This window comes from Cannabis sativa, chromosome 9, assembly GCF_029168945.1.
Source record: "Cannabis sativa cultivar Pink pepper isolate KNU-18-1 chromosome 9, ASM2916894v1, whole genome shotgun sequence".
Lineage (NCBI taxonomy): Eukaryota > Viridiplantae > Streptophyta > Magnoliopsida > Rosales > Cannabaceae > Cannabis > Cannabis sativa.
The window spans coordinates 6342226-6357897 of record NC_083609.1 but is presented as its reverse complement, the minus strand read 5'-3'; the positions used below and the strand labels follow the sequence as shown (position 1 = coordinate 6357897).

The following is a 15672-nucleotide window of genomic DNA, read 5'->3' as shown; positions in this document are numbered from 1 at the left end:
AGATCTCGAGTGACTCGACTTTTATTTCTAGTGCTAATGACAATCCTTCTAGGAGTGCCCCATATTCCGCTTTGTTGTTTGTTGCGGTGAACTCAAACTACAATGCACTGCGAGTTTAAAATCCCTTTGGAGTAACTAAGATGAGTCCAGTACTATAACCATACTCGTTGTAGGATCCATCTACATATAGTTTTCAGGAAGGTCCAAGGTCATTCTGAGCTGCATTATCAGGCGTGTGGACTTGGTCTTCACAAATCATGGAATCGTCTTCTTCAAGGCAAGTACATTTAACAATGAAGTCTGCTTAATGCCTACCTTTTGATTGTTATTCAAGACTGGTAGGTGATCTCAAAGTGACCTAGTTCCACTGCCTACTTGAGTAGGCGCCTTGATGCTTTTGGCTTCATCAGAGCTTGCCTAAGTGGTTGGCCAGTTAGTACCTTGACTATATATGCAATATAGATCTTACTCTGTTCATTTCGAGTGTTGTGTTTTTGGTGTTTCATACCTGTTTTTATGCAGATTTTTCTCCAGAGAATTTGTTATTGATCCATTGATCTTTTCTTATGAATTTTTTGTTTTATTCAATTTGCCTAATTGAATTGGGAAGTATTGTTAGGATTATGCATCGTGTTGTTATTGATTTTTAGTTTCAAAAAGCTTGGTCCAACAACAATGACACACTGACATTTTAGAAAATAATGAAAGGGAGGGGATGATGTGTGTATACTGTATTTTTTGTAATTAAAATAAAAAAACCGTATAAATGTGTAAAATCCCATTAAGCTGTATTTCTATTATTTTTTTTTTTAATTTTTTTTTTGCCCTTATGTGAAAATTTCTCTTATTAAAATGGGGCACATTTATAAGTTTTTGAAGTGGAAATAAAACTCCCATTCTTATAAACTGAGGCCCCTTCAAAATTTCAAATAGAAGAATGAAAAAAAAAGGATAAGTGAATATGATAATTATAGGGAAAATCTAATGTACGCCCCTTTTATTTTACCTCATGGCATAGGGAAGTTAAATGGGCCAATAAGAATTAAGAAAAAAAATTGTACACCTAATATTAAAGTATTCATTTACAGCCAATTTTTTCTTTGAGAAAAAAAAATAATAAAAGTTACTTTATCAAAGAAACTACAGTGGGCTGACTCTAGTTTTACGGGTCTTTTAATTTTTTTTAATATTTTAATAAAAGTAATCCATTAAAATTTTTAATACTATAAATTATTTATAAATTTTAAAAAATTCATATAATATTCCAATAATAATAATATACACTATAATAGAGAAAATTATATTCAGAATTTTAAAAGTTATTTACTTAAATATGGTACTTTTAAATTTGACTAATTTATATGGCATTTTTTTTTTTATTTTTAGATATTTTATAGTATTTGATATGCCAAATATATAAAAATTAGGTTTTCAAAGTCCATATTTAATATTTTTATTTATTTAGGCAATTTTATTTGTTCTTGGTACCGAAAAAATTACCGAAGTTTGTTACCGGCGCTGAAAAAATCGTCAGAGTAGCGGCAGGTGTCAGAAAAGTCACCGGAGTTGCTGCTGGCTAGAAAAGTCATCGGAATTGGCACACCGGAAAAATTACTAAGAAACTGGTTTCTTAGAAAAATTACCAATTCAGATGCCAATTCAGTTTCTTGATTATTTTTTCGGTAATTTTTTCAGCGACAATGCCAATTCAAATGACTTTTTCGATGCCGTCAGCAACTCCGGCAATTTTTCCGACACAGACAGCTACTCTGTCGAATTTTCTGACACCGACAGCAAACTCCGAAAAAGTCATCGCAATTGGTATTGTCGCTGGAAAAATTATCAAGAAACTGGTTCCTTCATCAAGAAACCGGCTTCTTGGTAATTTTTTCAGTGATTCTTTTGGGGACAATACCAATTTCGACGACTTTTCCAGTGTCGGCAGCTAGGGGTGTTCGCAATGCGGGTGGTGCAGTTTTTGACTATTTTTTCAAACCAACCCGCACATGTATTTTCTAATTTCCCAAACCGCACCCGCATTGCGAAACTAAAAAACCGCAAAAATTGCACCGCAAAAAATGGTGTGGTGTGGTGCGATTTATGCAGTTTTTACAGTTTGGACTATCACTAAATAATTAAATTATCACAAATACAACAAAGTTTGAGCAACACTTATCAAAAATATCATAAGACTTGAAAAAAATATGAAAAAAAAAAAATTAAGTTTCAACGATACAATAATTATTTTTTCAGCAAAAAAAATAATAATTAGTGAGCTTAGGTTGGGCCTTCACATATTGAACCTAAATAAATATAAAAATTGAAATTTTTATAATATGCGATGCGGTGCGGTTTGAACCGCATATTAACAATTCAAAACTGCAAATCGAACTGCACTGCGCAGTTTAGGAAAAATTCAAATCGCGACTGCACTGCAAAGAATTTCAAACCACAAATTTTTTGCAGTATGGTGCGGTGTGGGCGATTTGAACGGTTTGATGAACACCCCTACATGCAGCAGCTCTAACGACTTTTCTGACATCGGAAATTACTCCGACGATGAAAAAAAAGATGCTAATCTAGAAACCCATAAAATTTATTAATCAATAAAATGAAAAAAAAAATAAATAAATAAAGGTTCCCACTTCAACTGTTGATATTTTTATTGTAAATTCTTAAGTGATCCAAATCACTTTGTCATAATAATAATAATAATAATAATAATAATAATAATAATAATAATACAACGTAATATTATAGTCAAAATTGATAAAAAAAAATGACTCGATAAAAAAACTCCTAAAATTTATTGATGAATAAAAGAAAAAGAAATTTCCCAACAAAAAAACGGAAAAATAAATAAAAGGAAAAAAAAAAAGAACACACTAGTTTAATATATCGAGTGTGAAGAAAAATTACAATAACAATAATATTGGTGCGGAAACTGTCAAGATTTACATGAGAGTTAACTTTAAAAAAAAAAACAATTCAAATTAAAAATTAATAAATTTTTTTAATTATTAATATTATTTTATTTTTTTAAAATAATATATATAATTAAATATTATTATAATATGTATAAAGTTTTAATTGTATACAAGCAGTCCTATTGTAAGAATATACACCTAATATCTTAATAACCACACGATCTAAAATCAATGGTTAAAAAAAGTTCCCTACCGGTAGGGAACTTTTGTTAGGTCCTACCATAGTCTTGCCCGATAATTATATAAATCACTATTTTTTTTGTAAAATTTTTACGTTCAAAGATTTTAGTCTTTTGTTATGTTTTTACGATATTTTATAAAAACAACACGAAAATAAAAAAGAAAATTATATAAAAATAACATTCAAACAACATTAAAAAAAATAAAAATAAATAACATACAAATAATAAAAAATCAACAACAAATTAATAAGATTACAATATAAAAATATATCAAAATACTATTTTTTTTTGTAAATAAAGTCATTAAAATTGTAAATATTTAAAATTCCATACAATATTTTTGTGTTGTTTTGTTGTATTTGTAAAATAATCCCCAAGTAAATACTAAATAGAGCCAACTACAGTAATGGGCTTTTTACTCAGTACAGGCCAAGCCCAACAAGAGTTTCCATAGAATCGGATCTAATTCGGGTTTCGAACAGACGTAGCCGCCCCACCCAAGACGAGGTTTTATTCAGGTTTGTTTCTTCTTCTTCTTCCTCTTTCCCTTTTTCCCTCTCAGACAATCTGGGGCTTCAAGGTCTGCAAGAAGAAGTGACCCACTGCCCTAAAACCCTAGCCTTCTTCAACACTGTAACATAGATTCGAACTGGGTTTGTACGAAGAGGAAGAAGAGGAAAAGCGGAAGAGGAGAATGCCAGGGCCCACGCTGGACATGGAGCCGGTGGAGCCGCAATCCCTTAAGAAACTCAGTTTCAAGTCGCTCAAGCGAGCCCTTGATCTTTTCTCCCCAGTCCAAGGTCGTATAGCTCCCCCAGATCTCGAAAGGTATAAATTCCGGATTTTTCCTTAATTCTTTGATTTTTTCTTTTTTCCCTTTAATTTAATTCCATGGAAGTTTAAACTTAGGGTTTACTTCAGTTGGTTAAGAAACTAGCATTGTGAGTGAGACTAATGTGGGTTTTCTTTAAAATTGGTTTTTTTGCAGTAAAAAGATACGTATTAATCACAAGGTTAGTCAGTTCAATTGTTTTGCTATGATATCTCAAATGTTTTCTTTTTCTTCTTTAATTTAAATCAGAGTGATTGGCTATGTCTGTACTGATTTCACTAAAACACTTTAATTTACTCTTTAGATAAATATAGAGTATGGAGGAACCAAAAATACCAGTAGCCAACCCAATCGTCAGGAGGGTCGTCCTCAACCTACAGTTCCTTCCAATGTGCTTGCACTTCCAGGTACAGTTTATTCTGTTCCAGTTAGATTGCATACAGTCCAATTGTGGTGCAATGCAAGCAGTATTAGCTCTAGTTGTCAGTTATATATGAAATTTATTATTTAATATCTTAATTTCATTAGGATTTTACTTGTTTCCTGTTCTAGCTTAAGATTACCAATTAGGCTTCATATTCTTGTTAGTTGTAAGAAGTTTTTAGTGCTCTTCAAAAACACAATTCGCTGCAAGGCTGTACAATAAATGTTGTTAAGACTTCAAGCTCAGTATGAAGCTATTTGTATATTAGTTAATTTGGCGTGCTCTAGTTTCTAATTGGATGAAGTTTTTGAGATTGTATAGGTCCTGAGGGTTCTAGTGATTCACAAAGAGGAGGCTCTCAAAATGCTTTGGTTGTTGGTCCGTCTGTGCCTAGAACACCGTAAGTACATTCTCTACTGTTTTGTTTATTCAGGAAAATCTAGACAGCAGTAGGTGTTTTATTATTTTCATTATTTGGGCATGTATTGGCCGTACACATTACAGAAAACAAGCATATTGATGCATGATTTTAGGATAAGTAAGGGAATCTAATCTACCTAGGATTATAGTTAGATAACAATCCTGCTATGTCGAGAATTCTAATTTTTTGTTTCTGTCATAAACAGATCAGTTTCTTATCATATATGCATTGAAAAGAGTGATACTAGGGACACTTGAAACTTACACCCAAAGTTTGCACGCAATAACGTGACATAAATTGAGATATTACGACATATCCCAAGGGTTATTCTGCTGTGTTTACACTAAACTTCACCCTTTTTCTCCTATCTTCTTCTACCTCATATTTGCTCCAAGATTTAGTGGCTTTTATTGTTGTACTGGATAAGATATTTAGGATTCTAATATCTAGTGTGTAGTTTTTCTGAACTCAGGCTAATCTGGGTATTGATTTTACATATATTTTCTTAATGTAGTACTATTACTAAATATAATTAAGAAAAAAAAGTACATCCTACTCATATTACATCCAAGACCCTTTCCTTTTGAAATGTTGTAAGGAACAGACTGTTGATGAAATGTTAGTTTAGTACAAACTTATAGTGTGTAAAAAGATCCGTCATATACTTATATAGAATGCTTAGAGTTGTTGAGTTTTCATTTCAAGAGGAGGTCTTTTGCTGGCTGTGAAACCTTCTTACATCTATTTTTTTTTTACTTCGTTTCAGGAATGATACAGGAGTTTCGGGCAGGAGCACTGATATCATATCAACTTCAGGCTTGCCTGAAAGGTTTTTGTTTTATTCTTGTCTGATCATACCATGTCTTATTCAGTGCTAAAGTAGAAATTTGAATGTTATTTGTTAGGTGCTCTTTCCCTCTCCCTATCTCTAATTGAAGCTGTTATAATTGTTATTTGTTACAGGAATTTTTCAACTTCTGCTTTAATGGAGAGAATTCCTAGCAGATGGCCCCGCCCTGTATGGCGTGCTCCTTGGAAGAACTACAGGGTGAGAATTGAGAATCACTATATTACATAAATGTGGTACCTAAGCTTTGTTTTGCTATAATTTGTTTGTTTCTATTATCAGTGTACAGTAACAAGTTACATAAATTTTAGGTTCCCTTTTGGATCTTTTACTTCTAGAACATTTAGTAATAGATTAAGAGATCACGTGTCATCGGCTCATCGCATGATGAGTGTTTTTTCTTTTGTTTCTTTTTCTCTGATAATATAGCGGTGCATTGATATTGATATTATTAATATTATTATCACTTTTTATGTACTGGACTGACTTCCAAATTGATGATTTTCTAGTCCTAGTTTGAAGGTTTTTGCATTTGGTATCATTTATACGTTTTTTTTGTTGGCCTAGTAAAATTTGCTACTTAAGCAGACTATTTATTATTTATCAACTAAATTGTGCAGGTGATTAGTGGCCACTTAGGGTGGGTGAGATCTGTCGCATTTGATCCTAGTAATACATGGTTTTGTACTGGCTCTGCTGATAGAACAATCAAGGTATTAAAACTTAAGGTTAAACTGTTCAATACTTTGATTTGGTTTTTGGTGACATTATGTTGAATTGATCATGTGATGAATTTTGGGCTCTGAGGGTTTACCATTTTTTGTCTACTGATTCGAAAAGTTTGGACATTTGACTATCTATATTGTTTGTATGGTTACTAGATTTTTTTGAATTTGCTAGCTATTGTGACTTACTAGATTTTTTGTTTGGTTACTAGAATTTTTGAATTTGCTAACTGTTGTAACTTGCTATTTTTTGTCATTTAATGTTTTTCTTGGTTGATGATGTTTATTTCAGATGGGGATGACAGGTCCTTTCAGTAGTCTTATGTCATCATTTCCATGCTTTTGGATACATTTTAGATGAGAGTTAATAAATACTTGAAAGATAAATATGCTAAGTTATTAGTAAAACCTTTATCTATTGAGTATGTTAACGAGTTGGATTCTGTGAAATACTTTTGTATATGTCTTTTCTCTCTCTCTCTCACACACACACACATGCACACACGCGCACGCACACACACACGCATGTATACACACTCACACAAGGAGGCAAGGGCAGACACATGTATGCGAATTTGCACAAGCATTTACAATTTGAATTCCCTACTACTTATTGCAATCATCTAAGTGCAAAAAAAATTGCAATCATCTAAGTGCTAATTTGTTTTTCTGATTCTTGGTTTATCAGATATGGGATGTAGGAAGTGGAAAGCTAAAGCTTACACTGACAGGACATATTGAACAAGTACGAGGTTAGTTCTTTATACTTTATCGCTGGTGGTATGGACTACTGTTGTTTATTATGCCCGAGAGAACGATATCAGATACTAACAGCTGCTTGTACAGATGGAGAAGGAGTACTTATGGTACTCTATTTTTTTTAGCTAAAATAGCTAAAAAGCTAAAATAGAGAACCATTTTTAGTGTTGTTGCTCCAATCATACTCCCTACTTTAATTAGTATTTGATTATTTTAATAGTTTTTACTAATTTGAATTTGTCAAATATAAATTAATTTTATAAAATAATGAAAAAATAATAGTGCTTTTGATTAAAATATTATTAAAAATGTTTAGCAAAAGAGTAGGGAGCTCCCCATCCATTCTCTATTATAGAGAGCTATTTTTGGTATGGTTGGAGCTCATTTTTTCAAGTCACACTCCCTATTTTAGCTAAGGAGTGTGTTTAGAGAGCATGGTTGTAGATGCTCTGAGAAAATGACTTATGATTGCACTTAATACTTGTATCTGAGTTATTTAATGATCCCCCACTCCTCTTTCCTTCAGGCCTTGCTGTCAGCAGCAAACATACATATATGTTTTCTGCTGGTGATGACAAACAAGTAAAATGCTGGGACCTTGAACAGAACAAGGTGAGAACCAACTCTTCGAGAGATGTAGTTTGTGTATGTTTTGTCTCTAAGTGTGCTATGTACCACAATTTTGCTGCTTAGGTTATTCGATCGTATCATGGGCATCTAAGTGGTGTGTACTGCTTGGCTCTTCATCCCACCATTGACATTCTCCTTACTGGGGGACGTGATTCTGTCTGTCGAGTAAGTGAATTTTTTCCTTTTCCCATAACTAAAGTTACAGAGCTTATATCAGATTTTTACCATACCTATTACTGCTATAGCTATTTCTGCATGTTGGATTTGATTGCACATATAATAATTCAGTGACATTTTCAGGTCTGGGATATTCGTAGCAAGATGCAGATTTATGCACTCACTGGACATGACAACACAGTGTGCTCAGTTTTCACTAGGCCTACGGTAAGTATATATTCATCTTTTATTCTGTTTATTTGCTGTTTCTTTACATTCTATTTTACCATTTTCCTTTTTTTTGGGGCAATATCGAGAAAATTGGGTGATTCATATCAAGTCTGTTTTGTATTGCTTTTATGTTTGTAAATACATTTTTAGGTTTTGAGATGGATTTGTTAGCTAGATCTGTCTTTGTTGTTTATGAAATGAAAACTATAAGGTTGCTCTTCTTTGGGAGTTCCAGTAAATCTTTGTTCACATTGCTTTATATGTTAATCTTAAATTTGTCTCATTCTCCAGGATCCTCAAGTTGTTACGGGGTCTCATGACTCAACGATTAAGTTCTGGGACCTTAGAAATGGTAATTTGTGCTATGAGACTAGAACATTGTAGTTTTCAGTACACATACATTCCCTTCCATAATATTTTATTTCCTTTGTTGCAGGGAAAACCATTTCAACACTCACACACCACAAGAAGTCGGTCCGAGCAATGGCACAGCATCCTAAAGAGTAGGCGCCTAACTTTGTCATACCTGTCTTTTTAAAATAGAGCTTAGAGTAAAGAAAGTGTAGTTTCAATATGAAAGGTTTTGGTTTCACTTTTCTTTTGTTGTATTCTTTCAGGAATTGTTTTGCTTCTGCATCGGCCGACAACATTAAGAAATTTAGCCTTCCTAGAGGGGAATTTTTACACAATATGCTGTGAGTAACTTGACAACCATTTATTTATTAAATACTTATTTACTTACCCTATGTTGGTCTGATATTTGTGCATATATAATATTGTAATTTATTTGGGTTTTCAAGCAATTCTTTTCACCTTTCCCTTCTAATGTGACAACTGGGCTGTAATTTGTTGAGCAGCTCCCAGCAAAAGACCATAATTAACGCAATGGCAGTCAATGATGATGGTGTCATGGCTACAGGAGGTAAGGATTTATCTCAACTGTGTATTTTGTTTATTTCATAATATGGTCAGAGGAGTTGTTTGGTATACAAAATGTTAAATTGTTTTCACTTCTTGACACCGAATTCTTTTTACGAAGGTGACAATGGAAGTTTATGGTTCTGGGATTGGAAGAGTGGTCACAATTTTCAGCAAGCCCAAACAATTGTACAGCCCGGTAAATGCTTAAACTGTTGTCTTTAACTTCGTTTTGGGGGTTTGAAATTTTGAATAAATATTTAGTGAAAATGCTTACCCTTGAAAAATATGTTACTACAGGGTCATTGGATAGTGAAGCTGGTATATATGCTGCTCAATACGATCTTACCGGTACAAGGCTTGTTACTTGTGAAGCCGACAAGACAATCAAAATGTGGAAAGAAGATGAAAATGCCACCCCAGAGACTCATCCTCTCAACTTCAAGCCCCCAAAAGATCTCCGACGATTCTAGGGTTTTCCCTTTAGCTCTTTGGTTTTATTTTTGGAATGTTTTGTACTTATAACAATAGCTCCCTGTTGTTAGTCCCAAAAAGAAGATAGTTTTGTTGATTTCTGCTAATGTAAGATTAATTATCATTAAAGGGAAAAAAAAGGTGGGGGAACATAATGGTCACACATGGGTTAAAGAGACTTGGTCGAGCAATATGCATGGTTTTCTACTTCCAATGCTACATGGTGTAGTGAAGTCTACTCCCCCCCAAAAAATGGTGTAGCCTTTACCTTTTTAACTTGATATAATTATATGAGAGTTTTGTGTTAGTAACACTTTTTCCCGGTTTCTTTTACACTCTTAAAAAAGTAGAATACAAAGTAAAGTGTAAAAGAGTATTCTCAAACTCAATATAAAAATCTATAGTTATTTTTGTTAAGAGTAGTGTTGAAGAATTCTTTCGTGTAAAAATGCACTAATAAAATTTAATTGAATGAGATGTAGATCATGTAGTGTAAAAAAAATTCTTCCCTTTTCACTTTTATTTTCAATTGAGTAATGTTACGAGTCATGTCCTAGATTTTTTTTTTTTTTTGATTTCATACATGTCAAATTTTCTATATTTTTAACCAGTATTAATTTTGTGGTTCTATTGAGTGAGATAATTACATTTACCTAACCCGAATCCTAATTATATCCCATGATGGGGCAATTTTCAAATATTGTTACTATTATGGGCCGATGACAATATGTTTTGAGGAAATTACACTCTATACCCTTTTTATATTGTCTTTTTTTATTTTTACTCTCTTTTTTAAAGTTTATTATTTTTACCTATTTTTTTAAACATTGTACCAATTTTGCTCCTGTCACTTCAAGATACTCTCCATGTGACTTTCTTATATTAGGGTATCTTGGGTACAATACATATAAAAAGAGGTATGTTTCAAATAAATATAAACTTAGAGGTAAATTTGATTAATTGATTAATAAAAGGGGTATTTTTTAAAATATGTGTTTTTTGCTTGGGACAATCTTGTCATTATAATTTTATTGAGAAGAATAATTGTGAAGAAAGATACACCTTCCCCTGGTTTTAGTTGCCCAGATAGACAAGTACTACAAGAGTCCTTGCCATTGCTGCAAGAGTTTCTTCTGATGCAATCAAATATTAAAATAAATTTCACCCAACTTATCAATTCTCATTGCTTTAATTTATTTGTTATGTTGTTTAGACAAATTTTAATTTTATTATATACTTAACTCCATATAATACTTTGTAACATTTTTGTTTATTCCATTTTATATAAATTTTAAAAACCAAATCTTAACTTATTTATTATTACTTATTGTTTACCAAAATAAAAAAAAAAAATTAAAAATATATAATCAAATCTCACAAAAAAGATAATATAAATATAACTAGTAAATATTAACTAATATTTGTCAATAATTTATAAAAATATTCCTTAAATAAATATTTGAAAGAGAAGATGTGACAACAAATTAAAGCGATTATATAGCCATATTTCATGCATCAAACTCCTTACTTTTCTTATTTCTACACACAACACAACACTCAATCTCTCTCTCTCTTTACTATTTCATTCTATTAACTCAATCAATCATACAAAATTAAATCCTTACTTACCATTTCCAATTTTCCCCACAAATTTCTTTGATCATTTCCCAAAAACTGGAAAACACCAAACAATTAATAATGAATTCAGAGCTTATTCACCGTAGCAATAACAACAACTCTAATAATGCTCAACAACAACAACAAAACCAAGATCAACATGACTCATCAAGATCAACGGCTACGATCACTCGCTTCTCATTTCGAGATCAACGACTCATCTTCCTCCTCATTGGCGTCGCCATCGCCACTTTATTCTTCAACACTTTCCCTCTCTCACAACAACAACGCTGGCCCGACCCGATCATCGATTCCGGGTCGGTTAACGCGGACATCCCGACCCGACGGGTTCTCTACCAGACGAGTACAAAAGGAGATGGGTTTGAAACGGCAATGAAATTAGGCGGGAAAGTTCCTTTGGGGTTGAAAGCGAAGAGGTTGAGAATCGTGGTTACGGGTGGGGCCGGGTTCGTTGGGAGCCACCTCGTGGACCGTCTGATCGCTAGAGGTGATAGCGTAATCGTGGTTGATAATTTCTTCACGGGTCGTAAAGAGAATTTGGTTCACCAATTTGGTAACCCGAGATTTGAGCTGATTCGACACGACGTGGTTGAGCCAATATTGCTGGAAGTGGATCAGATCTACCATTTGGCTTGTCCTGCTTCGCCTGTTCATTACAAGTTCAATCCAGTCAAAACCATCATATCCTTTTTCATGATTATTATTAATTTAGAAAAGGGACTCATTTTTCTTTCTTTATAATATATTATTAATTTTTGTTTGGGACCTTAACTACTGTGGGGTTCACAAGACGAATGTGGTGGGGACACTTAACATGCTTGGACTGGCTAAGAGGGTTGGGGCTCGGTTCTTGTTAACCAGCACCAGTGAGGTGTATGGTGACCCTTTGCAGCATCCTCAGGTCGAAACCTATTGGGGCAATGTTAACCCCATTGGTCAGTATATATATACTCACTCTTTTTCTCCTTATTATAACTTAATTAAAACCCTTGCATGAAAACTGTTTTTATTTATAAACCTATTCATATATTGTATTATATACTCACTGTATGCCCTATTTTTTACTGTTACACGTACATGTTCTTACCTTTTATAGTAGTGCAAATATTAAAGACTAACATTAGGTACATAGTAAGTAATGATATGTTCACACACAAATTACATACATAATAAACTATTAACACTGACAAGTAATTTTAAATAATCTATATGTATTTTGTGTGTAATTTAATTATATATGCACGTATTATTATAATAGTGGGCACATCATGCACTTTAGTATTTTCTTTTATGTACAAATATTTTTGAGTATGGATCGTATCATTTTTTTTATTATATTATTTATGTAGTTGTATAGTTGAGGCTGATTACACATTATTATAAGCTTACTTTTTTCTTTATGATAGATTTAAAAAGCTTAATTAATTAATATGTGCAATTTGTGAGTGTCTCAATGGCTAATCAATATAACATATATCTGTTTAACCACTCTATAAAAATTATTATATTAAACTATATGGGGCCAATCTTAATCGAATTGCACTAATAGCGATATTGACACGTAAGAGGGTCTTTGAGCGTAGAAGTGCCCTTTAGCATTAATCAAAACTAACACGCATTTCAATATTGGTTGATATGTATTTTGTTAGTATGTTGATATATATGTGTGTGGGTGTGGCTGCCTTAGGTGTGAGGAGCTGTTACGATGAGGGAAAACGAACGGCAGAAACCTTGAGCATGGACTATCATAGGGGCCTTGGCATTGAGGTAGTAAGAAACATACACTTTACTTTTTACTGTGATATACATATAATCAATGTATATATATATGCAACAACATATGCGTGCCTTTGAAGTTTGAAGTAATCAATTGATTAATTAACTTGACTGTGTGTTTGTGTTATTAAATAACGCCACAGGTGAGAATTGCTAGAATTTTCAACACTTATGGGCCACGCATGTGCATCGACGATGGTCGTGTTGTCAGCAATTTTGTAGCTCAGGTTATTACATATTTAATCTCTATTTGTTCTATGCTTTGTTTTCATATATATAAATATAAATATTATGTATATATATATTCATAATATATATATGATAACGTTCATGGTTAGTTAAATTTTAACAAGCGTAAATTTTTACACGTTTTGCAGGCATTAAGAAAGGAACCATTGACTGTTTATGGTGATGGGAAGCAAACAAGGAGTTTCCAATACGTTTCTGACCTGGTAATGTATTATAAACATATATATATTTTCCTAATTTGCTCTCTTTTTAATTATATAAGTTGATCTAATGGAAACTAAACACATGTAGGATCAAGATTGATTGGTTATGTGATATGAATATGTCAACTTTGATTAGTTAAACCTGCCTAATTCACTTTGACATGTCTTTTTAGACGATGAGAAGTTGGACCAGTAAGGCATGATCGTAACTAAAGAATGTTCATATATAATATATATATTAATGAGCTTTATTGTTTGTAGAAATGTATAATTTGTTGACACGTGGAAATTGTACTTTCATAGCCCAAATTACAAGCTTCCAAAATGTTAGGTGCTTGAGTTTTTAACACATGTGATGATAAGAAATATTATGAGTGCTTTCAAGTTTCATGAATTGATACTTGAGCGATATGGTTGACTATTAAAAGTGATTCGTGCTTTAACTTCATAGGGTCTCTAAATCTTCATTTTATTTTTTCTTCTTTGTGAGGATAAGAAATGGTAGTTGGTAGTATATTATAATTAGATAGAATAAATATTTATTGAAAAGTAATAAAACCTTTTCTAATTGTACATGTACAGTGAAGATTATTGCCAGTTTTGAAATATAGTAACTATTTATATGTGTATGCTTGTTGTCTTTGTCATTTGCCTGTCTTTTGACGAATGATTCTGTAAATTTTGTCAACAAAGAATTGTCTAGATCTTCTTAATCTCACTTAATAGAGGAACTTGTGCTTTCAAATCCTGCAATAACTTTCTGAAGAAATATTATTTTTCATTTACATTAATTGGTGGACAGTCTACAAAAATTTGTATGTGGTGCTGACCAAAGAAAATTATGTTGTGGCTGGTAATGGTGCAGCATAGCTCGTCTACATATCTATATGAAACAAATGATTTACAATATACAAGGGTGAAAGTGACAGTGTTTTAATACAGGTAGAAGGTCTAATGCGGCTGATGGAGGGTGAACATGTTGGCCCCTTCAATCTTGGCAACCCTGGTGAATTTACCATGCTTGAGCTGGCTCAGGTAACTTCCCATACATAAAATAAGATTAATTTGGACTGTAAATAATTAATTAATTGGTTAATAATTAATATATAAATTATAATTTGTAGGTTGTGCAAGAAGTTATAGACCCAAATGCAAAGATAGAGTTTAAGGCAAACACAGAGGATGACCCACATAAGAGGAGGCCAGACATTTCAAAAGCCAAGGAGTTACTTGGGTGGGAGCCTGTTGTGTCCCTCCGCAAAGGACTTCCTCTAATGGTTTCTGATTTCAGACAACGTATTTTTGGTGACCAAAGGGACTCTCAACCTACTTCTTCAGCATAGTTTATATACATATATCGTATACTATTATTACTATGTTATGTTAAGAAAATGGTATGATAATAAGAAAATGAAAAAATATATATGCGCCCATTTTTGATAAACTAGCTATTTTTTTGCTATTCTTCTTATGTTTCACCTTCTATGGGAATAAAGTTGATTTTACACATGCCTTGTTTTTTTGGTATTACATTTGACTTCTTATTTTTTTACTTTGCCACAGCTCTAACATACAAACTTACACATTACATATTTCTTTTCCGTTTGACTAATTGTAATAACATTCTAATTGGGTTTGGTTGGAGGTAATGAAATATAATAAATTTATTATCCATTCTATTCCTTTGTTTGGTTGCATTTAAAATCATTGGCCAGTATACTATTTCGATATTCCACTATTTTGAAATGGAAGGAAAAACCATTTCAATACAAAATTTGAAAAAATTCAATAATTTTTTTATACATTTTAAATTTGATTCCTATTCTAATTTTCATTCTTATTTTTATTCATATATTTTCATTCTTTCCAACTAAACGCTATCTTAAAGAATTCATGATACATTTTTTTTTTTTATTTTTTGAATGGTAAATGAAAGATTAATAACTAAAGAATATGCTAATCCAAATTAAGGAGCGCAAAAGAATTTGCGAGCCAATCTTTGACAAAAATAATCCCTCATCTATGTGTACCATGAACGGTCAATCACATTGACATAAAACTATCTTGGATTAGAGACAAGAACAAAGGAGCTAGAGCTAGAGCTAGAGAAGGTTCATACAGAAGAAAATCTTGCTAATGCAGCCACCAAAGTACTTACTCAAAATAAGTTTACGCATTGCTTGAAACTTATGAGTATTGAAGCTGGATAGTTACTTGGTG

The 15672-nt window shown here is 32.4% G+C and overlaps 2 protein-coding genes across 2 annotated transcripts; both read left to right on the top strand.

Annotated features, from left to right (window-relative positions):
* Positions 1–3617: 3617 nt before the first annotated feature.
* LOC115722706 (protein pleiotropic regulatory locus 1) lies at positions 3618–9893 on the top strand. The gene is made up of 17 exons (XM_030651985.2): positions 3618–3997; positions 4158–4182; positions 4306–4408; positions 4747–4825; positions 5613–5675; positions 5810–5894; positions 6314–6406; positions 7107–7170; positions 7704–7789; positions 7871–7972; positions 8108–8191; positions 8486–8546; positions 8631–8697; positions 8812–8889; positions 9052–9116; positions 9234–9311; positions 9413–9893. Exons 1-17 carry the CDS (start codon positions 3864–3866, stop codon positions 9583–9585), a joined length of 1440 nt encoding a protein of 479 aa, XP_030507845.1. The 5' UTR covers positions 3618–3863; the 3' UTR covers positions 9586–9893.
* Positions 9894–11043: 1150 nt separating this feature from the next.
* On the top strand, positions 11044–14961 carry LOC115723485 (UDP-glucuronic acid decarboxylase 2). The gene is made up of 7 exons (XM_061104523.1): positions 11044–11906; positions 12013–12159; positions 12912–12991; positions 13144–13227; positions 13378–13452; positions 14395–14487; positions 14577–14961. The coding sequence occupies exons 1-7, from the start codon at positions 11285–11287 to the stop codon at positions 14793–14795; spliced, it is 1320 nt and encodes a 439-aa protein (XP_060960506.1). The 5' UTR covers positions 11044–11284; the 3' UTR covers positions 14796–14961.
* Positions 14962–15672: the final 711 nt, after the last annotated feature.